The 14,266-nt window shown below is 61.1% G+C and overlaps 1 protein-coding gene across 4 annotated transcripts in view; it reads left to right on the top strand.

Annotated features, from left to right (window-relative positions):
• The first annotated feature begins 530 nt into the window (after positions 1 to 530).
• MROH1 (maestro heat like repeat family member 1) overlaps positions 531 to 14,266 on the top strand; it is a 73,222-nt gene continuing 59,486 nt past the window's right edge. For 3 of the 4 annotated variants that reach the window (XM_082043967.1, XM_082043966.1, XM_082043964.1), the window contains exons 1-8: positions 531 to 576; positions 1,117 to 1,391; positions 2,756 to 2,901; positions 3,540 to 3,671; positions 4,064 to 4,226; positions 4,876 to 4,974; positions 11,441 to 11,592; positions 13,755 to 13,895. In XM_082043967.1, the coding sequence (XP_081900093.1) occupies positions 1,370 to 1,391; positions 2,756 to 2,901; positions 3,540 to 3,671; positions 4,064 to 4,226; positions 4,876 to 4,974; positions 11,441 to 11,592; positions 13,755 to 13,895 (855 nt within the window). In that variant the 5' untranslated portion in view covers positions 531 to 576; positions 1,117 to 1,369. Of the gene's footprint in view, positions 577 to 1,032; positions 1,392 to 2,755; positions 2,902 to 3,539; positions 3,672 to 4,063; positions 4,227 to 4,875; positions 4,975 to 11,440; positions 11,593 to 13,754; positions 13,896 to 14,266 lie in introns of all 4 variants that reach the window. The other variant, XM_082043965.1, reaches the window with a different exon arrangement.

Below are 14,266 nucleotides of genomic sequence, written 5' to 3'. Positions count from 1 at the left end.
CTGGGTGGGGGTCCCCTTGTGTGGGACACCCTGGGTGGGGGTCCCTGCTGTGGGACCCCCTGGGTGGGGGTCTCCATCTATGGGTGCCACGGGTGGAAGTTGGGGATGGGGCCGGGGGCTCCCCGCTGCGGGACACACTTGGGTGGGTGTCTCCACCTGTGGGACGTGTCTGGCTGGGGGTCCCCACTGTGGGACACCCGTGTCCCAGCCCCACGCTTGGGGACACCCCGGAGTCCCTCCAGGTGCCTCGCGCTGCCCCACCCTCCCCAGCGCGGCGTGGGGGGGGGCGACACACACGCTGTCTCCCGGGCGGGACCCACGGCCTCGCGTGGGGGACACGGGGACAGGGAGGGACCCCCGGGTGTTCCTGTTTTGGGGACCCCACCCCGCCACCCGCGCCCCCTGGCGGAGCCGCGCGGCCACGGCGCCCTCCCCTCCGTGCGCATGCGCGCGAGCCACCGCCCATGCGGGGCGGGGTCTTAGCCGAGGGGGCGTGGCCCTCTGGAAATTGGGGCGTGGCCATAGGGCGTGCGCACCCGGAAGCGGCGGAGGGCGCTGAGCGGTCCCGGCCGGGCGGTGAGTGCGGGGTTCGGGGCACCGGGCCGGGGGGCGCGGGGCTGCCCGTTCCCGGCCGAGCGGGGGCGCTGCGGGGCCTACGGGGGCGCCGTTCCCCGGATCCCCCGGCGGCCGCGGGAAAAGTCTGAAATGTCCCCCCCAAAGCTCGTCTCGCTGCCGGCTGGGCCCGGCTGGGCCGGGCGGGCGGGCGGGTTTAAGCCCGGCTTTGCCAGGCGTGGCTGCTGGAGGCGCCGCTCCCGCGCTCCTCACCGCGGCTTTGGGGACACAAATCTGGAGCACGGCCCCGGCATGGGGGTCGTCAATGGGGCGCCCACCGGGAGTTCATTAATGGCGTGCTCACGTGGGGTTCATTAATGGGGGGCCACCTGGTGTTTGTTAATGGGGTGCACACCTGGGGTTTGTTAACGGGGCGCTCACCGTGGCCTCGTTACCGGGTGCCCACCGGGGTCTCGCCAGCCAGCGCCATCCCGCCGAACCTGGGGGTCGTGGTTCCCCGTGGGAAGAGCCGTTTTCCGCTGCCGATCGCTGTCCCGTCCGCAGGTGCAGCAGAGGGAGCGGCGCCCGGCTCCCCGGCTCTGCAGCACGGTGCCGGCACCCATGGGAGCGCGGTGCCCCCGCCTGCCCGGAGCCGGCGCTCCACCGCGCCCAGGGCTGCCGTAGAGCGGCTCCAGCGCCGCGAGCAGCGTCCTCGGGGGAGCCAAGGCAGCGCGTGAAAATAGGTTCACCGGGGCTCCCGGGGCCGGGGGACGCCGCCGCCTGCCTTCTGCTGGCCGGGAGGCTGAGGACACGGAGCATGACGGAGTCACGGGTCAAACGTGAGTACGGGCGCCCCGGCTGCTCCTCCGGCGCCGTCACCGGCTCCGGCACCGCGGTTCTGCGCCATGGGGCCGGCCGGGAGCGCACTGGCGCTAATCAAGCCCAAGTGCCCCCGCGGTGCCGGGGGGGAGGGAGCGGTTCTCCCCGCGCAGTAATTCCCTGCCCTAGAAATTAATCTCGGGCCTTGGCTTTGCTGCAAATTGCATGAGCTTAAATAGTCGCTAAACTGCTCTAAACCCTTGTGCGTTTCCTAAATGAATCCCAGCCAGCTTGGAAATGAATCGCTGGGGTTTGTTGGTTTGTTTTTTTAATAACGAATATTCTGGTTTCTGGAGCCCCAGGGTGGGATGGGGGGGGGCACAAGGATCCCCCTCCCCAGCAGCACCAGCTCACGGTGGCTTCACCGTGACTGTGGGACCAGCGTCTCCGTGATCCCCCAACCTTGGGAAATGAGACCCCGGTGGTGGCTTTGGGCTGTGGGTGGGACCGTGTGGGACAGACGGACAGACAGCAGCTCCTCCTGCCTGCTGGCACCTTCCCATGCGCCCCGGGTGCTGCCCCCTCGGTGCCGGGTGTCCCACAGATCTCGGTGTCCCCACGTGAAGCCGCATCCTCGGATGAGCGGCCGTGGTGTCGCGGAGGCCACGTGCAGCCTTGGCCTGCTCTGGAGCTAATTAAGCTTGTTACGACACGGCCCTAATGAGGAGCGCCCGTCCCCTGAGCCGCTGCCTGTCCCGGCTCCCAAACCTTGGGTGCTGAGCATCCTCCCGGTGCCCGGAGCCGCGGTCACCGCGGTGCCGAGCGTCCTCCCGGTGCCCGGAGCCGCGGTCACCGAGGTGCCGAGATCCTCCCGGTGCCCGGAGCCGCGGTCACCGAGGTGCCGAGATCCTCCCGGTGCCCGGAGCCGCGGTCACCGCGGTGCCGAGCGTCCTCCCGGTGCCCGGAGCCGCGGTCACCGCGGTGCCGAGCGTCCTCCCGGTGCCCGGAGCCGCGGTCACCGCGGCTCCGGGCACCGGGAGGATGCTCAGCACCGCGGTGCCAAAGCGATATCTGGAGGGTCTGCGGTTCAAACGCACCCGTGGGACAGGCAGCCCAGCTCGGGGATGAGGATGGTGGGGATGAAGGAGCCCGTGGGGTAGGGAAGGGCGCGCACAGGGGCGTTGAGTTAACAGTGAGTTATTGGGGGGCTGAGCCCCCAGGAAGGTGCTGGTTGAGCAGGAAACAAAAGGGCCGGTGAGGTTTAATTGAGCCGCACGGGGCTGGTGGAAGGACGGGTGGAAACACCCTTGGGCGGCTCTTTGTCCCGGTGGGTCCGGGGGTGTCCGGGGGGGCAGAATCTCTGCCATGTGCCCGTTCTGCCCAGGACTCGCCACGACGCTGATGGACGCCACGACGGACAAGGCGCCGCTGGTGCAGGAGCAGATCTACAAGGCGCTGTGCGAGCTGGGGGCGTCGGAGCCCGAGGAGATTCTCAACGCCTGCGACGAGTACCTGCGGCAGCACGACAAGGTGGGGGCGCCGGGGGTGGGTTGAGGGGGGTCCGGGGTGCGGCGCTGGAACCGGCGGGTGAGGAAAAGCCCCTCAAGGTCATGGAGTCCAACCATAACCCACCCTGTCCCTGCCCCCTGTCCTGAGAACCTCATGTCCGTCTGTCCAGCCCTCCAGGGCTGGTGACTCCAGCACTGCCCTGGGCAGCCTGTTCAATGCCCCACAGCCCTTTGGGGAAGAAATTGTTCCCACATCCACCCTCAACCTCCCCTGGGCAACTTGAGGCCGTTTCCTCTGCTCCTGGCGCTTGTTCCTGGGGAGCAGAGCCCGACCCCCCTGGCTCCAAGCTCCTTTCAGGCAGTTCAGAGATCAGAAGGTCTCCCCTCAGCTCCTGTTCTCCAGCTGAACCCCCAGGTCCCTCAGTCTCCATCACACTTGTGCTCCAGCCCCTCAGCAGCTCCGCTCCCTTCTCTCCACTCGCTCCAGCACCTCAAGGGTTTCTTGGCGTGAGGGGACCCCAGGGTTCGGGTTTGACCCCCGCAGGGTTCAGGTTTGGCCCCCCCAGTGCCCACCACAGCAGCTCCATGTGGGGTCCATCATGTTTTGGTGGCCATGGCGCAGCCCACCTGGCCTGACCAGCTCTCCCGGTCCCGTTCCAGCTCGCCTACCCGCACCGCGTCATCATCCTGAAGGCGATGGAGACCGTGGTGAGGAACAACATTGCGCTCTTGGACAAGAGCACAGCGAAGGTCGTTATCTTCCTGGCGTCTAACGAAATGACCAAGTCGAAGGTACGAGCCGGGGGTCTCGGCCGGGCCCCCGCTGCCCCGATGCTGTTGGTGCGGTGGATGCTGCGTGTCTGGGTGCAGCGCAGTGACCAGGACCCTTTTGGGGACGGGAAGAGCTGGTTCTGTGCCACATGGCGGGGAGCAAGGAGCAGGGGAGGGGTTCGGGCTGCGTTCCTCTATGGGGAGCGATGAGGATGCTTTGCGGAGGGGTTTCTTCCAGCAGAGCGTGTGAACGCAGCCAAACCAGATTGGGGTGCTGAGAAGCCCCTGGGCAGGCGGCGGGTGCTGGAGCGGGGGGCGAGGGGTCCATCTGAACCCGGAGCCCGCCGTTCGTCCCGCCCGGTCCGCGGCGGCGTCCGTGTGTCTGTCCCGACGCCGTTCCCCGTCCGCGGCAGGATGTGATCCGGGACTGGCAACAAGCCGCCAGCAGCGTGCTGGTGGCCGTGGGGCAGCGCTTCATCAACAAGGTGATGGAGGAGGTGCTCAGCAAGTTCCAGCCGGGGATCCTGCCGCACTACTTCGTGGTGCAGACCTTCGCCAACCTCGCCGCGGCCAACGGTGAGCGGGCGCCGCGGGGGTGTGGGTGCTGCGGGGGGTGGGGTTCACCCGCACCCCAACGGCTCTGCGGGGTGTGCGCTTCCAAACAGGCTGCGCGGGGCCTCGCGGCTCAGACGCTGCTGCTGAGCAACGGGGGCGCTCGATCGGCGAAGGAGCTCGGGGGAGAAAGAATCAGAGAGATGGGGGTTCGGCCTGGGGGGCAGAAGCTCCGGGGAGACCTTAGTGTGGCCGTTATGGACTTAAAAGGGGCTCATGAGAAAAATGGGGGCAGAGTTTGGAGCAGGGTCTGATGTGATAAGACAAGGGGTGATGGTTTAAACTAAAGGAGGGAGATTCAGGCTGGATATAAAGATTAATTTGTCACGCTGAGGGTGGTGAGAGCCTGGCCCAGGTTCCCGGAGCAGTGGTGGATGAACCATCCCTGAGACACCCCAGGCCAGGCTGGACGGGGCTCTGAGCACCCTGAGCTGTGAGATGTCCCTGCTCATGGCAGGGGGGGCACTGGGGGGGCTCTGATGTCCCTCCAACCCAAACCAATTGTCATTCTGTGAAAACGGGGCTCCTGGCCGCCGCGAGCCGCGTTTCTTGGGGTGCCCGCGCGGTTCCCCTCGTGTGTCGGCGCTGCTGACCCCCTCCCGTCCCTCCCCAGTGTTCGGGATGGTGCCTTTTCTCAACTCCATCCTGGGGACGATGCTGCCCATGCTGGGGATGGCCAAGCAGGACCACATGAAGTCTGTCTTCTGCTACGGTAAGGGCTGCTCTGCGCCTCCGGAGCCCGCTGGGGTTTGCGGATGTGCCATAGGAGGTGTTTCCCCGCTGGAGAAGGAGGAACGGCGGGCAGGGTTGGGAACGGGCTCGGCCGGACCTTTCCTGCGTGTTTGGGAGCAGGGACCCGTGTGGCTGTGGGCAGGAACCTCTGGGTCACCGGGATCATGCAAAAGTCCTTCTCTGTCCCTGTGTGATCCCACTCGCTCCAGTTTCATGGCCCGGGGGGTCCCGGTGTCCTGCGCCGTCTCCTCCGGACAGGAGGACGTGGTGGAGGTGGCGGGTGGACAGAAGGAGGGACGTGCTGATCTAAGCCAGGCTGGCCCTTTGTTGTGCCAAGGGAGATCAGGGTGCCGGGCAGCGCTCGCCAAACCCACTTCTGTGGTTGTTATCGGCCAGTTTCAGGATGTGGCGCTCGGGGCGGGCAGGATGTCCCGGGGCCTCTCATGGCGCTGGAGCCCTGTGGGCTGGGCTGCTGAGAGCTGGTGCAGCGGGGCTGCGGCACAGCGGGGTCCGGGTGGAAAAGACCCTCGAGATCACCGAGTCCAACCATAACCCACACCGGCACTGCCCCCTGTCCTCAGAGCCTCGTGTCCGTCTGTCCAGCCCTCCAGGGCTGGTGACTCCAGCACTGCCCTGGGCAGCCTGTTCAATGCCCCACAGCCCTTTGGGGAAGAAATTGTTCCCACATCCAACCTCAACCTCCCCTGGGCAACTTGAGGCCGTTTCCTCTGCTCCTGGCGCTTGTTCCTGGGGAGCAGAGCCCGACCCCCCTGGCTCCAAGCTCCTTTCAGGCAGTTCAGAGATCAGAAGGTCTCCCCTCAGCTCCTGTTCTCCAGCTGAACCCCCCAGGTCCCTCAGTCTCCATCACCCTTGTTCTCCAGCCCCTCACCAGCTCCGCTCCCTTCTCTCCACTCGCTCCAGCACCTCAAGGGTTTCTTGTCCTGAGGTGATCCCACCATCCCTGGGGCTGCCATTTTGATCCCTAAGCTGCTCTTGTCCTGTTGGGCCCAGCTCAGAGCAGGTCCGGCCCTGCCGTGTCCTCCCAAAGCCGAGCTCTGAGCGCCGCGCATCCTCCTGGGTCAGGCCCAGACCGGCGCTGGCTTGGCCCTGGGGTTGTTGGTGTTGCCAGCTCAGGGGGTTGTGGGTGATCGTGGATTTATAGATGGTTTATAGGTTGGATTTATAGATGGGAGATTGATAGATGGATTTATAGATGGGAGATCTGCTGCTGCAGGTGGTCGTGGATGCGGGTATATGTTTATAGACGGGAGATCTGCTGCTCTGGGTGATCACGGATGCAGTTACATGTTTATAGACAGGAGATCCACTCTGGGTGATCACGGATGCAGTTCCATGTCTATAGATGAGAGATCTGCTGCTGTGGGTGATCATGGATGCAGTTACATGTCTGTAGACGAGAGATCCACTCTGGGTGATCAGGGATGCAGTTCCATGTCTATAGATGGGAGATCTGCTGCCATGGGTGATCATGGATGCAGTTACATGTCTATAGACGGGAGATCCACTCTGGGTGATCACGGATGCAGTTACACATCTATAGATGGGAGATCCGCTGCTCTGGGTGATCACGGATGCAGTTACACATCTATAGATGGGAGATCCGCTGCTCTGGGTGATCATGGATGCAGTTACACATCTATAGATGGGAGATCTGCTGCCGTGGGTGATCACAGATGCAGTTACACATCTATAGATGGGAGATCTGCTGCTGTGGGTGATCACGGATGCAGTTACACGTCTATAGACGGTAGATCACAGATGCAGTTACATGTCTATAGATGGGAGATCATGGATGCAGTTACATGTTTGTAGACAGGAGATCCACTCTGGGTGATCACGGATGCAGTTACATGTCTATAGATGGGAGATCTGCTGCTGTGGGTGATCACGGATACAGTTACACATCTATAGATGGGAGATCTGCTGCCGTGGGTGATGACGGATACAGTTACACATCTATAGATGGGAGATCTGCTGCTGTGGGTGATCACGGATGCAGTTACATGTCTATAGATGGGAGATCTGCTGCCATGGGTGATCACGGATGCAGTTACACGTCTATAGATGGGAGATCTGCTGCCATGGGTGATCACGGATGCAGTTACACGTCTATAGATGGGAGATCCGCTGCTCTGGGTGATCACGGATGCAGTTACACGGCTATAGATGGGAGATCCGCTGCTCTGGGTGATCACGGATGCAGTTACACGGCTATAGATGGGAGATCCGCTGCTCTGGGTGATCACGGATGCAGTTACACGGCTATAGATGGGAGATCCGCTGCTCTGGGTGATCACAGATGCAGTTATGCATCTATAGACGGGAGATCCACTGCTCTGGGTGATCTGGCTGTCTGTCGACAGGGGATCCACTCTGGCTGCTGGAGCGGCTGCTCCCCGGGCTCCTGGCCAGGACCCTTTGAAAACAAAACCCAAACCCAACCAAAAATCCCAAAGCCGGGCGTGATGTCGCCCGTTGCCCTTGTGTGTGCTGGGAGGAGCCGCTTTGGCCGGGCAGGCTCACCCCTGTGGTGACAAACTGCTCGCAGGAGCTTTAGGAAGGTTTAACTAAACCTGCGTGTTTGAGCACAGCGCAGAGACGGGGTGAGAACGGGACTGGATTGCACCCCCTCTGCACCAAGGTGTGAGGAGGAGGAGGAGGCGGCATGTGATGAGATTCTCTGGCTGCGGGACAAGGTCAGCGGGTGACTCAGCATCTGGGACCGGCCCGGGCTGAAAATAAACCCCAGCGGAGGCTTTGGCAGTGTATGCGGTGAACGGGGCGGCAGGGCCGGGACCTTCCTCCTCACCCTCCTCCTCTGGCTGCGATAGCGTGGGCGCATGGGGCTCGTGCTCAGCACGGGGAGCCGGAGTGTCCTTGAGTCACCCCACATCCTCAGGGGCTGTGGGGCCGCTTGGTCCCATCGGGGTGAGGGATCATTGAGTCATTTCGTTGGAAAAGCCCCTCAAGATTGAGTCCAACCACAACCCACCCTGTCCCTGCCCCCTGTCCTGGGAACCTCGTGTCCGTCCGTCTGTCCAGCCCTCCAGGGCTGGTGACTCCAGCACTGCCCTGGGCAGCCTGTTCAATGCCCCACAGCCCTTTGGGGAAGAAATTGTTCCCACATCCAACCTCAACCTCCCCTGGGCAACTTGAGGCCGTTTCCTCTGCTCCTGGCGCTTGTTCCTGGGGAGCAGAGCCCGACCCCCCTGGCTCCAAGCTCCTTTCAGGCAGTTCAGAGATCAGAAGGTCTCCCCTCAGCTCCTGTTCTCCAGCTGAACCCCCAGGTCCCTCAGTCTCCATCACCCTTGTGCTCCAGCCCCTCACCAGCTCCGCTCCCTTCTCTCCACTCGCTCCAGCACCTCAAGGGTCTCTTGGCATGAGGGATCGGGCTCCCGCTCGGAGGGACAGCTCAGTCCCCTGGGTGTCCTATGGGTGCCGCAGCCCCTTCCTGGGTGCTGTTGGGCCGGGGGTCCCAGCGGTGCCCCCCCCTTGCACAGGCTGCGTCCCGTCCCCTCGCGCGTCCCCCGCCGCTCGTGGCCGCGGTGACCCCGGCACCCACGGCGCTGGGTTGGCGGCACAGCGTGGGTTTTGCAAGCCCGAGGTTGCTTCCTCGTTAAGAAACGGCTAACGAAGGGCGCGGAAGCTGCAAGAGCCTCGCTGTGCATTAAGAGATAAAGAAGGGAGCACCCGCAGCGCGGGGAGGTGATGGGGACCTGGGGATGGGCTGGATGGAGCGGAGGGACGGACAGACGGGTGTGCGGGGCCGGGGGGCGGATGGGGCAGCCAGGTCGGGTTTGCGGTGCTGCCGGAGCTGCCCCGAAGGGCCGGGCCAAAGCGGCAGCGCGGGGCTCGTTCACACTGAGCATCGGGAGCAGCAGCCGGCGCCGGAGCTGCCCAATCTGGAGCCCGTTTGGTGCCTCCAGAGCGTTCCTGGAGTGAAACCGGGTGGGCGTCTGCGGCCTCGGGAGCTGCCGGCTCAGGGCTGCTCAGTGACAGGTGACCCCTCAGCTGTGCCGGGACCCCCTGGAGCCTCAGGGAGCCCCATAAAGTCTTGGGGACCCCATAAAGCCTTGGGCACCTCATAAGGCATCAGGGACCCCCACAAAGCCTTGGAACCGCATAAAGTCTCAGGGACCCCCATAAAGAATCAGTGACCACCATAAACCCTTGGGCACCCCCATAAAGCTTTGGGGAGCCCCATCAAGCCTTGGGCCTCCCCTAAAGTCTTAGGGACCGCCATGAAGCCTTGGGGACCCCCCTAAAGTCTTGAGGACCTCCATAAAGCCTTGGGCACCTCTTAATGCGTCAGGGACCCCCACAAAGCCTTGGGCACCCCATAAAGCCTTGGGGACCCCCATGAAACCTCAGGGACCTCCCTAAAGCCTCAGGGACCTCCATGAAGCCTTGGGGACTCCCCTGAAGCCTCGGGGACCCCCATAAAGTCTTGGGTACTTCCATAAAGCCTTGGGCACCCCACAAAGTCTCAGGGACCCCCATGAAGTCTTGGGGACTCCCATGAAGCCTCGGGGACCCCCATAAAATCTTGGGGACCCCTGTGAAGCCTTGGGGACCTCCTTAAAGCCTCGGGCACCTCCTAAGGTGTCAGGGACCCCCACAAAGCCTTGGGCACCCCATGAAGCCTCAGGGACCCCCATAAAGCATCAGTGACCACCATAAACCCTTGGGCAGCCCACAAAGCCTCGGGGAGCCCTGTGAAGCCTCGGGGACCCCTATAAATTCTTGGAGACTCCTATAAAGCCTTGGGCACCTCCTAATGTGTTGGGGACTCCCACAAAGCCTTGGGCACCCCATAAAGCCCTGGGGACTCCCCTAAAGCCTCAGGGACCCCCATAAAGCCTTGGGCACCCCACAAAGCCTCAGGGACCTCCACAGAGCCTTGGGGACCCCCATAAAGCCTCAGGGAGCCACATAAAGCCTTGGGGACTCCCCTAAAGCCTCAGGGACCCCCATAAAGCCTTGGGCACCCCGCAAAGCCTCAGGGACCCCCATAAAGCCTTTGGGGACTCCCCTAAAGCCTCAGAGACCCCCATAAAGCCTTGGGAACCCCGCAAAGCCTCAGGGACCCCCACAAAGCCTCGGGGACCCCCATAAATTCTTGGAGACTCCTATTAAGCCTTGGGCACCTCATAATGTGTTGGGGACTCCCACAAAGCCTTGGGCACCCCACAAAGCCCTGGGGACTCCCCTAAAGCCTCAGGGACCTCCATAAAGCCTTGGGGACTCCCCTGAAGCCTCGGGGACCCCCATAAAGTCTTGGGTACCCCCTAAAGCCTCAGGGACCTCCACAAAGCCTCAGGGACCCCCCTAAAGCCTCAGGGGACCCCCCTAAAGCCTCAGGGGACCCCCCTAAAGCCTCAGGGACCCCCATAAAGCCTCAGGGAGCCCCATAAAGCCTTTGGGGACTCCCCTAAAGCCTCAGGGACCCCCATAAAGCCTTGGGCACCCCGCAAAGCCTCAGAGACCCCCATAAAGCCTTTGGGACTCCCCTAAAGCCTCAGAGACCCCCATAAAGCCTTGGGCACCCCGCAAAGCCTCAGGGACCCCCACAAAGCCTCGGGGACCCCCATAAATTCTTGGAGACTCCTATTAAGCCTTGGGCACCTCATAATGTGTTGGGGACTCCCACAAAGCCTTGGGCACCCCACAAAGCCCTGGGGACTCCCCTAAAGCCTCAGGGAACTCCATAAAGCCTTGGGGACTCCCCTGAAGCCTCAGGGACCCCCATAAAGTCTTGGGTACCCCCTAAAGCCTCAGGGACCTCCACAAAGCCTCAGGGACCCCCATAAAGCCTCAGGGACCCCCCTAAAGCCTCAGGGGACCCCCCTAAAGCCTCAGGGACCCCCATAAAGCCTCAGGGAGCCCCATAAAGCCTTTGGGGACTCCCCTAAAGCCTCAGGGACCCCCATAAAGCCTTGGGCACCCCGCAAAGCCTCAGGGACCCTCACAAAGCCTTGGGGACCCCCATAAATGCTTGGAGACTCCTATTAAGCCTTGGGCACCTCATAATGTGTTGGGGACTCCCACAAAGCCTTGGGCACCCCACAAAGCCTCAGGGACCTCCATAAAGCCTCAGGGAGCCCCATAAAGCCTTGGGGACCCCCATGAAACCTCAGGGACCTCCATGAAGCCTTGGGGACTCCCCTGAAGCCTCAGGGACCCCCATAAAGCCTTGGGCACCCCGCAAAGCCTCAGGGACCCCCATAAAGCCTTGGGCACCCTGCAAAGCCTCAGGGACCCCCATGAAGCCTCAGGGACCCCCATAAAGTGTAAGGGCCCCCCATCTGCAGTCCGTCCAGCCGCTGCCCAGCAAACCAGCGCATCAAACGTCCACGTCCCGGGGGGCGCGAACCGACCAGCGTCCCGTCCGGGTGTCAAACGTCCCCGCGGCGCGTGTCCCGCAGCTCTGCAGCACTTCAGCGAGAGCATCCAGGAGTACCTGGCCAACCTGGACAAGGCGCCGGACCCCACGGTCAGGAAGGACACGTTCTCCAACGAGCTCTTCAGCGCCTACGAGGTGCTCTTCACCGGCTGGCTCCAGCACCGCGAGGCCAAGGTGGGCACGGGGGGACCCCCAGCGTGGGGTTGGGGGTGACATCGGCCTTGGTAATACAGATTATCACTTTTTCTTATCCTTTTCTTATCCTTGTGTTTCAAAACCACAATTAAATGCAGAGCCTCCCGGGACTAAGAAAAATAAACAGGGAGCAGAAGACATGAGAAGGCTTAACAGTGAGATTGAGAGGTTTCCAAAGCTCTGAGCATTTACTGAAGATGATGTGGTGATAAGTTACTTGACTCGAACATAATTATTTGTTCAAATAATAACCCAGAAGCTTGTGTTAACTCAGCCCCCATAGCACTGGCAGGACAATTTTGTCTGAGCACCTCAAGTACCGTGTCTAGTGAATGGCTCTAAACAGAGGGCTCAAGTACAACTCACCCACGATATCAGATTGTATTTTTTTCCCCATAAACCGGAGTTTTGCTTATGTGCGCCCTTTGTAAGGACGTCCCCCCCCAGAAGAGCCACCGCGGCTCTGCTTTAGGGCTGGGCGCTGTCCCCTTGTCCCCGCGTTGCCACTGTCCCCATGTGCCACACGCACAGGACGTGTCACTCGGTGCTGGACGTCAGAGCTGGGGGCTCTGTGGCCCTTTGGGGACAGTTTGGGCAGTGCCACAGTGACCAGCGTGGCTCCGTCGCCCACTGTGACACATTGAGGTGTCCCCGTTCCCTGGGCAGGCGGATGCTGGAGGCTCCTGGAGCCTCGTTGGGGTTGGAAAAGACCTTTCAGATCATTGAGACCAACACCGACGCTCAATATCCACCCGCCAGGACGGTGCTTGGTCTCAACAGAAAGCGGTGCCTTCTGTTTAAAAGCTTTAGTGACATTCCACACGGATTCGGTGCCACCACGTCCGCTAGGGTGACATTTTAGAGCCTCTGTTACACCAGATATTTAAATGGCTTTTAACTTTGTGATGCTGAGAACATTTAGAAGCCGCTATATTCATGAATATGCACTTCAGCTTAGGTGAAACTCCATTTATCCACCTTCAAGTTGGAATTAAAGAAATTACCCTGTTTTCCTGAAAATAAAACCTACCCCAAAAATAAGCCCTAGCCTGATTTTTCAGGATTTTCGAAATATAAGCCCTACTCCAAATATAAGCCCTAGTTACACCTCATTAAGAAGTCAATTTAAACAGTGTCCAGGCAGCTGCACATGTCAAAAAGGAATAAGTTTTGGAGCAAAAATTGATATAAGACCCTGTCTTATTTTTGGGTTAATGGCAGTGAAAGAAAGGAGACTAACAGGGACTTGATGCCAACAGCACGATAACAGGGCTTAAGCCGCGCTTATTTTTTGTAGTGCTCTGCTGTTTGGATGAATACAGCACAGAGGAAAAGAACCTGAGGCAGTGGCTCCACGCTCGGGGTGTGGAGGGAGCTCGGGGTTAATTAAGGGGGTTCGTCTTAAATCCCACCCGCTTTCATTTGCTAAGAGAGATTGAAAAAGCAGCCCCAGGACTGTGCGTGAGCCAACCCCACAGTGTCAATGGTCTTCAAAGGAGAGGATCAAGGTGTTGGACTAAAACCTGAGCGTGTTCCGCAGTGTTCTGGTGGTGCGTACCGTTCCACAGCACCGCTTGAAGCTCTTACGCTTCCACTCCCGTGAGTTAAAACCGAGCTTTGTTAAAGATGGAGATTTCTCACTGCTCCAACTCAAAGTAGTTGAGGAGCTTTTTCTTGCTGAGCTTAAACTGTATCACAGAGTTAACACTAAAACCAACTGGAGTGGCTGTTAGGTGCTGCTGCTTGGGTTTAGGCGCTGTTCCTATCAGGAATTAGAGGCTTTGGGCCGGGCTTTGGACCAGCAGAGTGACCGAAAGGGGGAGAGATGTAGCACCCCTGTTAGACACAAACCTACACTTAAAACCCCAAACTAAATCCCCAAATACAGCCAAATGACAAAATAATGATAGTTTTTAGAAAAGAAAGCGTGGGACGAGCAGGGGGGCGGCTGTGGGCGGTGCTGAGCCGGGCCTGTCCCAGCTGTCCCCGTGTCCCAGCTGTCCCCGTGTCCCAGCTGTCCCCGTGTCCCACGCTGTCCCCGTGTCCCACGCTGTCCCCGTGTCCCACGCTGTCCCCGTGTCCCACGCTGTCCCCATGTCCCACGCTGTCCCCGTGTCCCACGCTGTCCCCATGTCCCGCAGCTGCGCCTGGCCGTGGTGGAGGCGCTGGGGCCCATGAGCCACCTGCTGCCCGGAGACAAGCTGGAGGAGCAGCTCCCCAAGCTCATCCCCGCCATCCTCGGCCTCTACAAGAAGCACACGGAGGCGTTTTACATCTCCAAGGTGAGCGGGGGGCCGGGGGTCGGGATCTGCTCCCCGGGGACCAGCGATGGGACGAGGGGAAACGGCCTCAAGTTGCGCCAGGGGAGGTTGAGGTTGGATGTGGGAACAATTTCTTCCCCAAAGGGCTGTGGGGCATTGAACAGGCTGCCCAGGGCAGTGCTGGAGTCACCAGCCCTGGAGGGCTGGACAGACGGACACGAGGTTCTCAGGACAGGGGGCAGTGCTGGGGGTGGGGGAACACTTGGACTTGGTCCCCTTGTCCCTTGGGGGGCTTTTCCACCCAAAATGATTCTGTGATTCTATGATTAAAAGGGGCCAGTAAGAAAGATGGGGACAGACTGTTCAGCAGGGCTTGTTGGGACAGGGCAAGG

Source organism: Streptopelia decaocto (genome assembly GCF_964273445.1).
Source record: "Streptopelia decaocto genome assembly, chromosome: 2".
NCBI classification, from domain to species: domain Eukaryota; kingdom Metazoa; phylum Chordata; class Aves; order Columbiformes; family Columbidae; genus Streptopelia; species Streptopelia decaocto.
The sequence above is the reverse complement of the archived record's forward strand: the minus strand, read 5'-3'. Positions and strand labels throughout refer to the sequence as shown.